This window comes from Lepidothrix coronata, unplaced genomic scaffold (genome assembly GCF_001604755.1).
Source record: "Lepidothrix coronata isolate B3197 unplaced genomic scaffold, Lepidothrix_coronata-1.0 Scaffold159, whole genome shotgun sequence".
NCBI classification, from domain to species: Eukaryota; Metazoa; Chordata; class Aves; order Passeriformes; family Pipridae; genus Lepidothrix; species Lepidothrix coronata.
The window spans coordinates 2,016,052-2,028,523 of NW_016690339.1; the positions used below are offsets into that span (position 1 = coordinate 2,016,052).

The window sequence follows — 12,472 nt, forward strand, 5'->3', positions numbered from 1 at the left end:
AGGTTGTAGCCAGGTGGGGGTTGGTCTCTTCTCCCAGGCAGCTATCAGCAAGACAAGAGGGCATGGTCTTAAGCTCTACCAGGGGAGGTTTAGGTTAGATATTAGGAAGTAATTCTGTACAGAGAGGGTAATCAGGCATTGGAATGGGCTACCCAGGAAGGTGGTGGATTCACCATCCCTGGAAGTTTTTAAGATGTGACTGGATGTGGCACTTAGTGCCATGGTCTAGTAACCATGGTGGTGTTGGATCAAGAGTGGTCTTGGTTGATGATCCCGGAGGTCTTTTCCAACCTGGCTGACTCTATGATTCTATGATTCTAATAGTAGTTCAAGTGCTTATCCATCTGTACTCCACTCCTGATACACTACGTCCTCCACCAAACTCACAATGTTTTGCCCAACTGTCTTAGCTCTGAGTGCTCGTGTGTCATTTCCTTGCCTCACCAGTCACAGCACAGCAGAGGTATTTCCATATCTAGTGTTTCTCAAGCTTGTGGCTGGTGGACTGGCTGAAGCATTTTTATCCTAAGGAGAAGAATGTCTACAAGGCTAAGGTATAAAGAGACATGAAAAGTACTCTTCTGCCTGTCCTTATTACCTCATGAGTGGGTTATTCTTTATGTGCCTAATAATCTAAGCTGCTCCGTGCCATTAAAAGAACAGGTATTTCTGTAAGTCAAACCATCCAACTGTATCCACACTCTATCCCCTGATAGAAGTCCACACAACATTTTCATTCAGTGAGTGACTAGGTTTCTTAAAGGCTTAATGCCTGTAAGGCTTCCATTGCTGGGCCACAGTATCTTGCAGGTCTTCTGAACAGGTAGGTAAGCCTCTCACTGATTTACCTACACTGCTTTCTCTGGTTTCCTGCCATCCTCACTGTCACTTCACCTTTTCAAGAAAGAAGGTTATCACACAGCAAGACTTGGAGATTATAAGCACTTAATACCCTACTCATGAGTCAATGCTTAAGTTTCTCCTTCAGTCAGAATCTTGCTTCTATCTAATGTAAGTGGATTTTTGTCAGTTTTTTTTTTTCCTCAAACTCTACCGCCCTTATCTGTGGCTGTGCATGTTAACAGCTTTCAGATTAAATGGAGTTTGTAAGCCTAAGTGTGTATTTTGCATCTTCTTTCATTAGTGTACTTAGGTCAGTGAATTTTGTGGAGCAGCTCCTTGGGGCTTAGTACTTGCTCATCAGGTTTGCAAATGGTGCCAAACTGGGGAGACTGTTTGGTTTGCTGGAGGACAGGGCTGCCATACAGGGGACCTGAACATGCTACAGGAATAGGACTACAGGAACTTCATGAGATACAACAAGGACAAATGCAAAGTGCTACCCCTGGAAAGGAAGCACTCCTGCAGCAACCCAGACTGGGGATGAGCGACCTTGGGATCCTGGTGGAGAGCTGAGAGTGGGCCAGCTCTGCATCCTGTCAGCAAGGATGGCCAGCAGCCTATTGGTCCTATTGATTATTGCCTCTACTGAGGCTGGCGAGTTTTTCTTCTTTATCACAGCAAGTCCAAACACCTTAGTTGAGGCACCCATAGCTGGGGACATGATGTTGATATGTATTGCTTAGCCTGTACCTGCACTTTTCTGGATTCTGGTGGCAACAAGGTTCTCATCATGTCCTGGCCGAGCTGTGATGACTCTCCATTCCAAGAACTTGCCATAGGGAGACGTCTGAGGACCCTGAGGGCAAAGGCACAGGCTCAACAGGTACTGCTACAGAAAGCTGGCACTGTCTTGATTAATAGGCACGTTTCTTTTAATTTGCCCACACAGAAGCAGCTCTGCAGTGTTTAACATCCTGCTTTGCAGACGCTGCTGAGCTCTTTGGGCTGGAAGTCAGCTTAAAAAAGACAGAAATTCTCTATCAGCCAGCACCTCAGGAAGTCTTCCATCATCCCCACATCACCATTGGCCAACCAGAGCTCAAATCAGTCCAACAGTTTAATTACCTTGGTAGCCTCATCTCCTCAAATGGTAAGATTGACGGGGAGATAAACAACAGGTTAGCAAAGGCATATAGTGCTTTTGGAAAACTGCACAAAAGAGTATGACGTAATAAACACTTGAAGAAAAGCACCAAGATCAGTGTTTACAAAGCCATAGTGCTGTCTAGTCTTTTATACGGTTCCGAATCATGGGTCATCTACCGCCACCACCTGCGACTCTTAGAACGCTTCCATCAATGCTGCCTCCGTACAGTCCTAAACATCCACTGGTCAGATTATGTGACCAATACATCTGTTCTAGAACAAGCAGCAGTCACAAGTATTGAGGCCATGTTGCTGAGAACACAGCTGCACTGGGAAGGGTACGTCTCAAGGATGAAGGACCAGCGCCTCCCTAAGATCCTGCTTTATGGTGAACTTACCACCGGCTGCCACAAGAGAGGAGCCCCGAAGAAAAGATACAAGGACTCCCTGAAACAACATCTCAGCCTCGGCCATATTGATCAACATAACTGGTCTACTCTGGCCTCAAATCAGGAGGCCTGGAGACACACCATCTATAAAGCTGCTGTTTCCTGCATGCGGGATCACTCTTGAGGAGAAAAGACAACATAGAAAGAATCGTGTCTTGCAGAATACACCACCTAAGGAGTCTTTCTGCTGTGCCTTTTGCAATCAGACTTGTCTATCTCGTATTGGCCTCATTAGCCACCAACGTGCTTCTTACAAACGTGGATAGAGCCTTTCCCAAATCTTCGTTCGTGAAGCCTAGCCATGAAAACAAATGTACATGCTTGGAGGGATACTTTTTGTTTTGTTTTCAAGACCAACTTATTCCTTTCATATTTTGCTGAAATCCTTTTTTTGGTTCTTCCCTTTTCATACAAAAGAACTTTTACACTCACCCTATCATCTTGGCTTGACATTTTCATTTTCTCCTAACCCAACAGTTACAGTGTTGTTATTATACACTGTTGGTTTTTGTCAGCTGATTAGAGGTAACTGAACTTTGAAAACAATGTAAAGGATTCTGATTCAGTGAGTAATTCAGTCTGATACTGATAGCAGATGTCATAAAAGGGATTACTGTCTGGGTTTTACTGGTGTGTGGCAATCAGTAAAAAACTTCATTCTGTAAATGTCTAGTTAAATTACAAAAACTGATTGATTTTCTCACTCTTAGTGCTCAGCATCATTTAGAAAAAAGAAAATATACCGGATCATTAAGTGTGTGAATGGAAACCAGGTCCAAGTGGATGAAAGCTTCTGTGATCCTGCCACAAAGCCTCCATCATCCAAAACCTGCAGAGTGGTTCCCTCTAAATATGTTGTGCTCACAGGAGACCTGTCACAGGTACAGTAATTATACTGCTCACGCATCTTCTATATAACTTTACATTTTAAAATATTATACTTCTGTAAAATGTACTTTATGTGTGTAGCAAAAAAAAAAAAGGTATGTTTTCATTTGAACATGGGTGTCTAAACTTTCTCCACATTGACCCTCCCAATCAGCCATGATTTATTGTAGCAGCTGTTATCAGCCCTCTGTTAACCCGCCAGGACCTGTGATCACCAGCTATAGGAGAGCTGCCCCTACCACAGGATTGCTTTGCTGGTTCCCAGGAAACTGTCTTGCAAGCTGACATCACTCAAGTAACCAAAAATGTTTTCCTTGATGTCAGTGAAGCGATTGATCGGTGCTTTGTTTCCCTTGCACATCTGCACTACCTGTGTGTGCCTGTCTGTGCGCGTTGCAGCTGTAAGGGAATGGCTCTGGAACCTCTGTGAGCTGTGAAAAAAGAGCAGCATTGACCTTTCCAGCTCCTTGCATGTGTAACTCTTGTAGACCTTCACTTCTGCATACTGATATGCCAGCCCAAGGTGGCATGCATCGGATCACAGGCTTTTACCAGAGCAAGGATCAGAGCTGACTTATCTGTAATGGCAATTCTGCAAAAAGGTTCAGTTTCACAGAAATAATGTCTGTGTTTGGGAATTTTATTTTAGTGTTCAACCAGCTGTAGGTTTGGTTACCAGCAGAGGATCACGTACTGTGTTGGAATCGATTCTGTTCAAAATCAGCATATCCGTGGCCTTCAAACTGTAGCGTACCGAGAATGCCCGGTAGAGCCATCCCCATACATTTATAAATGTAATATCAATGGATGTTCACAAGCAGCTACCTGGAGAGTGGGGAAGTGGACCAAAGTGAGTAGAGATCTGCAAGCTCATTTTTGATAGCTGTCTCTAACATAAAAAAGACTAATTTCCTGACATAATGATGTTAATTATTTACTACTTTCTAAACTAACTCTTGATGACTATCCATGTCTAGTGCTCAGTATCTTGTGGAGTGGGGATAAAGGAGAGAACTGTAGAGTGTATGGCTGAAAACAGCTTATCCAGTGACTTGTGCCTGCCACATTTAAAACCACATGCCAGAAGGATCTGCCATGAGGAAGAATGTAAGTGACAGCCGTAATTTTCTACTGAAGTTAATGTTTTCCCAGGCTATGTATATTAAAGCTATAAATATATTCAGAACACAATTATGCAAAATAAAGTTCTAAAAGTAAGCTCTATTCCTGAAATATTAATATGATTTAATCATTCATTTTGAAGGTGAAATTCTTACCACCTGCAAAGATATGCAGATTAAAAAAGGGATTAGAAAGGATGGTGAATACCTACTTAACATTAAGGGAAGGATGATAAAGGTACTGTTAATATTTATGAGCTTTTATGAACACATATGTTTATGAAATAACACTTTTCTAATAAAGATTTTGCTAAAGGGTTGTATGTTCTCTTCCAGATCTATTGCTCAGGCATGCACTTGGAGAATCCCAAAGAATATTTGACACTGGTAAAAGGTGAAGCAGACAACTTTTCTGAAGTATATGGATTAAGGTACATAACCAGTTTTATAATTTTATGAAGTGCATTTGTTCCTTCCAAAATAAAATAATAAAATAATACTTTCTCTGAGAAATATAAGATTTCTCCTTGATTTTCTGTTTTAAATATCCAGGCATGTGAACACACATGCAGAAATGTGGGTACTTGCAGGCTGAAATAATGTTACTTACACTAAATGATTATATTTGTTTTCTGTCTTGACTTTAGTAGGAACGGCTTCAATCGACATTAATGTTTCAGTTGAGCTAAGATTAAAAGCTGAACTTTTTGTTCAGTAATTGTTGTTTACTATTTTTTATGTGGTATATACACTTATTTTTCACTATGATATTATGTTATGGAAAAATGTCAAAAGGAAAACTAAATCTTTGCTATTCTGTAGGTTGCAGAATCCATATGAATGTCCTTTCAATGGAAGCAGAAGGCAAGACTGTGCCTGTCGAAATGATTACCTTGCAGCTGGCTTCACGGTTTTTAGCAAGATAAGATTTGATGTAGCTTCCATGCATATTAAAAGTAAGCATTTTGTCAGTTTTAGCCAATGTGAGCATTCTATTGACATTGTACATGGTTATGATTACCAAATTACCATTTTGATCCACTTATAGATCCAGTTGTGCCATTTTGGGGCAAAGAAAATCCTTATTTAATTTAGGAGTTCAATGGCAATTTCAAAGGTAAAAAAAAAAAAGAAAAACCACTACTACTTCCCATGTTAATTTCTCCCAGGTGGTCAAGTGGCATGAATCTCACAGATTCCTATTTTATATGTGAACTATCTTCATTTTATAAATTTTTTCTGTTTTAGTCCACAGCTTATTTTTCTTGTGGAAATCTTCCTATGCTGTACTTAGTCCCTTCTCAGAGCTTGGCACACACTAAGTAAATGGACAGGGAATCTTGCAGCACTTTCAAGCCCCTGCCTGAAGCTGGCAAGTTGGCCCATAACCAGCACACTTGGCACAGTCCATCTTCCTCCTAGCCCCTTTGTATGTCAAAAAGAAATCTGGGCTTGTAGGTTGGACTAGTGTTGCAATAACTAAAATTTAAATAAAGTGTAGTTCCTCAAATCAAAACACACATCCTCCCCCTCCAAATAAACAACAAAAAACAAAAAAAAACCCACCCAAATAAAAAAATTAAAACACCCTGTAAGGACTTTTCATACTGTTTTCACCTGAACTTCAGATGCAGCATTTTGTATTGAGTAATTTTCTGTTTTCTAGCCACAGATTTTCTTTTTGCTCGGACTATACTTGGGAGAGCAGTACCATTCGCTACAGCTGGAGATTGCTACAGTGCTGCCAGATGTCCACAGGTATTCAATGATGCAGTTATTTCTTATCTCCTTCAAATATTCACATAAGAGGGAAGAAAAAAATATTTGTGTGACTTATTTAGAGCTGTAAGGTTCTAAACCAGTCTCCTATTCTGTGTTGTCAGTGTACAACATTAATAAGTACTTTTTTCTTACTCTCTTCTCTCCTGTTCCACTATCCCCCGCTCTCACAGTTTCTCCCTCAAATTGTTTACTCCACCCTTTCCCTGTAGGCTCCATACATGAATATCCAGCTCTCTATGTGTTTCATGTACTACTCTCCCTCCCTCCCTCTGGATGTGATGCATCCTTTGTTTCCTCTTCTGAAGGGCCGTTTTGAAAGACATGAACAGAATGCCTTCTGAATGAAGCTAAATCAAATAATGAGCTCAGGGGAAGGATGTTATTACGCTCTTATTACACTCTAATGAGGATTCAGTCTGTGAAACTAGAAGAGAGTTAGTCCAAAGGAAGACACTGTCTATAGATGTTGGGCTCTCTGAGTCAACATTTTTACTCTACAGGTCTGCTCATACTCTATGTCCTTCTCAATAAGACAGAGGTAGCCCTAGTCTGAATTAGTCAACCTAGGCTGACTTTGGAGCTCTTTGGCAGAAATAGAATTCCTTAGAAAACACTTCAGCTAATCTTACCCTATTAGACAATTTAGTATGAGGTCAATTGTCCTCTGTAAGTGAATTTCTTTTCACTGATTATAAAGGAGTTAAGACTGACTGGCTCAGACTTGCATGGACATCTATCTACGTTGTCTATCTATCCTGGGTACCTAAACTTAAGTTCTGTGGGTGGAGGTAACCAAGGGCAGCTAGAGACAATTTATGTGCAATTTATGTACAAATGAAGGGCCTAAGTTCAGCAGACTTTAGCCCTGACAAGAAAACCGTTGGAGTTCATGACAGTATTGGACACCTTCAACCTGCAAACTCTTGTTGGTGCAGTCCAATACAAATCTGTTTGCGATCTGTAACTTCTGTTCTGAGGTCATTCTGCTTATGTGGTTTGGCACTGACACATTTCCATCTATAAGATCTGCACTGAATCTTACACTTTTGATGCAGTCAAAAGGCCTCCATTCCTGTACTCTCCATCCATGAAATCTGTTCCTGGCCTTGAGCATGCTGCATGATAAGTCAGACAGCTGATAAGCTATCATTATAATTGTGCGTAGCACTTCTCATTTATTTTTGCAAAGTGTCACTGTGAAAGAAGTTACTTTGGGACTGTTAACTGTGGAAAACATTCCACACCATTTGTAGGAATTTCCTCCTTCATTAAATGGAAGTCTTCCACTTTGTGGGCACTTGAAGAACAACCTACCCTATCCATAAAAGTTTGCGTTAGCTCTTCCTGAGTTAAATGCTATAAGCACAGCAACTTTACACAGAAGTGCTCTCAGAATAGATCTGCCATGCTGAACAATGGAAGACTGAATTTTTGCAAAGGAATTTTGGTGAATCACAAGAATAAAAGCTGAACACTGTAATTTTATACATGCACACATACATATACCCACAGAATTTTATATACATATATATGACATTATTAAGCAATAAAATACAGAAGCTACCATTTATAATAAAAATTGTACCTTTGCTAAAGCTTTGATCTTGTAGTTTAAGCAATTTGACTAGGTCTGAATGCAGAAATTCCAGCCTTCATTGAATAGTGTGGAGGTGTGCAGTTTTCTGACTGTAATGCAGCCTAAACTAATCATTAGGCTTTGTGGAGGTAGTATTTCTTTCCAGCATATTGCACTTCTGTAGGAATGCAATTTAATAATTTTCTGTATCCCAGTTTGTTTACCAAGGTAGTGCAGTTTGTTGCTTTTAATATATTTCCTATTCTCATATGAAGTGACTATTTTAAAGCTAGTTTTCAAGGTATTTGCATAGGCAAATATTTTAGAAAAAATAGCTTCTATATCTGTTTCGAATGGCTTACATTGGAAAACATTCCATTTAGCAATACATTTATTTATTTTAACCTCCACTTATGTTCATATTCAATTATCTTATTGGTTATACTGAAAAAGAAATAGAAGATGATAAAATAATGATGCTTAGACAGTGTGCTTGCAAAAGTTTGAGAATTAGATGGCTAAGAAGTGATTTGTCTGTAATTTTCAGACAGCAGTATGTTTTGACCATGTTGTTTCCAGAAAGTTTGGACACTTTAAAAACCAAAAAAAGTCTTTCAAGAAAACCAACCTCATTCTTGCCTTTTTCAAGTCTGTACTTTTTGTAAATTAAAATGTCTTATGTAGAAAAGGCAAAAATAATTTGAATTGTCTGATGTTAGTTTTGTCTTCAGACTCTGCAGACAGATGCTACAGATCAGCTGATGCACAGGTGGTGCTTACTGCAGTAAGCAATAAAAATAACTTGGGTTTTGTGTATATGTCCTGGGAGTCCATAGAAAGGCTATATTGCAGTGTAACTAACCCATATTATTTTTACACCTTTGAGTACTTAATATTTAGATATATCATAAGTGATATGTGCAGATATGCCAATGTAAAGTGTTCTAGTGGTTTGGACTCTTGTTTATCAGCTCTGTATTTTCTTTTTCTTTTCCTTGTCTTTTTCTTTTTTTTTTTTTTTCTAGGGACAGTTCAGCATTAATTTAACTGGTACAGGTCTGAGACTATCCAGTACAGTTAGGTGGATTGCTCAGGGCAACTATGCGACTGCTGACATACACAAATCCCATGTAAGTCAGTGGTGTTTTCCTTTATCTGCTCTTATGGCTCGGAATATTATGCCTGAAAAGGTACAGTTGACTGTAGTGAAAGCTAGTTGTGAATCAAAAATAGCACTCAAGGTCTCTGACCAATTTAAGTCTTCTTTCAGATGTAATGGAGAAAACCATGTTTAATCACACTGTTCAGTATCTAATTTAGACCAACACTGTCTGCCTACCCTTCTCTTAACTGATTTTAAGATTGTTGTTGTATTAATTAGGTCCATAAGAAGTTTTGCTATGCCTTTTAAAAGGGATCTTCAAGTATCTTCTTAAGATACTTTTAAAAAAAAAAAAACAAACGCAACACCCAAACCCCCACATTTTTTTAGAGATATCATAGTACAGATGATCCTTATAGATTGCTTACCTCCAAATTGATTCTCATGGGAAACCAAGACCAGTTGAACAGGAACAGCAAGTATGTGCAGTTTAAGGCAACATCGGATGATAAGACAGGAAACAAGGTATAAAGTGATAGTGATAAAGGATCTTTGTGCCTGTTTTTCTAATTTGATGCTGTTGCTCGGTTTAGTATTTGCAGGTACAATTTGTCAAAAGGCCTGTTGTGTGCAAACTTCAAGAAGCTTTTTGTACAACTGTGATTTCAATTGCTTTTCTTGATTGACTGTTCTCTTTGTCTAATTCCCAGGATGGTATTAAAATATATGGAAGATGTGGAGGATTTTGTGGAAAATGTGTTCCTAGCACAATTACTGGTCTCCAGCTTCAAATACAATGAGCACTCTGATGTACTAAGAGCATCAAAGCAGGGACATCTGCCATTTAGGCACAAACTGTAGATGCTATGTATATATATTTTAATTCTTTCATCTCTGTAATGCTCATTACTGTAACACTAACTACTAAAAATTCCTGTTTTCTTCAGGATTTACTTGGGGTCGTGTTGTGTGTATGTGGGCTAGCAAGTGCATAAATCACAGCCATAAACCTTCAGGTTAATGGGGGGCATTAATTCAATATACAGCATATATTAGCAATAAATTGCACTGAAGTTACTACCATGGGTAACACTTTAAATTTTACCATAATTGTAATTCTTTACCTGCAACTGATCAGTGTGATTCCTTATGTGGTATTCAGTAAAATTTACACTCTACTGATCTTCTTGGTCGGCTGTACTAGAATATAGAAAGGAAAGCTTTATTGCTCTATAGAGAAGAAAGGTAATAATTTCAAGTATTTACAATTTTGTGCAAACTTTTAGGGATTATCTGTCAATAACTTACAGCAGAAAAGTACATAACCAAAATGCTTGAGATAGTTTTATAGATCTATGTGTTTCGCTGTCAGTATAAGCATTTTTCCCCATCCCTTTCATTATATTCTTCATGGTGCTCAAATCCTAGCAGTAATCCTGAGAAGTGTGGTTTAGCCTCTGTAGTCTCTATGGCACGTTTTAAACATCTGGGCTTAGGTTTGTTGTGGGTACAGGAAAAGAAAATAAGAAAACAAATTGCTTTGAAAACTGATTTTAAATCCCTGCCTCTCATCCAAGTATACTGTAAAAGCAGTGTGTTCTGTTTACCGTACCATCTTGTATGTGGTTGTACAACTATGTATTTGCTTAAGCACTTTCCATATACACCTTACTCCTTTACCCTGGAAAATAGCATATTAGTAAAGGCTGAAGTATATGTCCTTCATATTCCAATTCAACATAATTTTCAATAACCTTAGTCAAAAACCTTGACAGAGGCAACATCAAGCCCCACAGTGGTTTTGGTGTCCATCTTTGACTCAGTTTGATTTTTCGATGTTTGCAAATACAGTTCTAACATCTGCTATTTAAAATTATTTCTTCGAGAAAAGTAAGTGTATGAAAAAGTTACAAGGTTTAAAAAATTATTTCGCTCTTTGATTTGTTGTTTTGTATTACTTTACAGTCCAGAACTGTAGAAATATATGCATATACAGATAATACATTTCAGGGCCAACTCTCAGGTATTCAGAATAAAATTTTCTACCTGCATAATAACATATATTATGTACCAGATAACTATACATGCTTTTTCTGAAAATATGCATTCTGTATACCAAATATTTATTTTGCATGCTAGTAAAATTAGTAGGTCAAATGGCAGCTATATCATATTTTTACCCACAAAGAGTTAGTCATGAATTAGCAACATGTATTAATTAAAAACAATATTGTACCACAGAATTGTATGCAGTTCCTGTTTTAGATAACACATGTATGTAATTATTTTGTGATCTCTGCATCAGAAATGTATTTTTGCACTATGTGCCTTGTAATAGCTGTAAACATTAATAAGAATATAAAACATTATTTTCCTAGAACTGTTTACATTTACAATTAAAATCTTGTAATTTATAAAATATTTATATAATAAATATGTTTGTGTGAATGATACCAGAGTACTTTTGTTTGGAATTTTTTTTTTTATCGTGTGCCTAGTACAAATGTTGTAAAAACGTTTAAACTTCTTTATGCACAGAATAGCAGCATTCTTAATACTTCTTCGCAGTGGTATGTGTTGACTTATACTCGACTAACTGCCACACAAGCAGGTTATAGTCATAGGAATATTTTCTATGGAAGCAAATTCTGCTTCAGAGGGATGAACTTCATGTCTATGTGCTCTTTGCTGTTGTCCACCCATATTGCCCTATACCTTTCTTTGGGGGTTGCCCTGTAAATCATTAACTGAAATAATTTAGAAATCTGAAATAATCTTCCTTCTCCTTGTGCTAACTGAAACCAATTCCTTTACAGCATCGTCCCTTGACAGCTGCTTTGACAGTCCATATAAAGGCTAGAAAGCATTCAGCTCTGCTGCCTCAAAGGCACTCTGAAAATCCACTACCAAGCAAAATGACAATGCAATATTCAACACAGCCGGTTTTTCTTGGGTAATAGAAATGATTTTTGAGTAAAAATGTATTTTATATGATTCTAGCAAACCCTGTGGCCCACTTCAACTTCTGCATAGAACAGCACTGTACTTTATTGTAGTTTTTTGTGTGTTTTCTTTCTTTTATCCTGGATTTGGAGTTTCAGCCTAGTGTAGGGAAAAAGTAATTCCATGTTATGGCATTTTGTGATTTCCCTGTGTTAGAATTTTAATTTTGTTGAGGAAAAAGGGCTTTATCAATCACCTTATTTCAGCTTTCTAACTTTTTATCCCGAAGGCAATTTAAGGAAAACATAAACCTGATGATCAGCTCTGAAGAATTTGGAGACTTGATGATGCTGACCTGTTAGAAGGTCCATGCAAAAAAAATGAGAATCATGGGTTGTACTTGCAACGTTTAATTGAAGTTGCTGTGAATTTCCTTCACAATGGGCAGCCAAGATGCCTGACAGAGTAGCAGGGTGCCCCATGAGAGTGCTGTGAGCTCCACCTCATGGGTCTGCATGTGCTGAGCTGCTAATGGCTGGTCACAGTCACAAAGCTTGGGTTTATGCTTAGCTGTCTCATCACTATTTCATACAGAAAAAACCCAACAAACTAATGGTAGTAG

General features: G+C 38.3%; 1 protein-coding gene across 1 annotated transcript in view; it reads left to right on the forward strand.

The window, feature by feature from the left end:
- The window catches only part of ADAMTS20 (ADAM metallopeptidase with thrombospondin type 1 motif 20), a 97,993-nt gene extending 86,727 nt beyond the window's left edge, over nucleotides 1–11,266 (forward strand). The window contains exons 32-40 of the mRNA XM_017829152.1: nucleotides 3,149–3,319; nucleotides 3,976–4,176; nucleotides 4,304–4,433; nucleotides 4,591–4,685; nucleotides 4,784–4,878; nucleotides 5,270–5,403; nucleotides 6,114–6,205; nucleotides 8,831–8,935; nucleotides 9,618–11,266. Coding sequence (XP_017684641.1) covers nucleotides 3,149–3,319; nucleotides 3,976–4,176; nucleotides 4,304–4,433; nucleotides 4,591–4,685; nucleotides 4,784–4,878; nucleotides 5,270–5,403; nucleotides 6,114–6,205; nucleotides 8,831–8,935; nucleotides 9,618–9,707 — 1,113 coding nt within the window. The 3' untranslated portion in view covers nucleotides 9,708–11,266. The remainder of the gene's footprint in view (nucleotides 1–3,148; nucleotides 3,320–3,975; nucleotides 4,177–4,303; nucleotides 4,434–4,590; nucleotides 4,686–4,783; nucleotides 4,879–5,269; nucleotides 5,404–6,113; nucleotides 6,206–8,830; nucleotides 8,936–9,617) is intronic.
- Nucleotides 11,267–12,472: the final 1,206 nt, after the last annotated feature.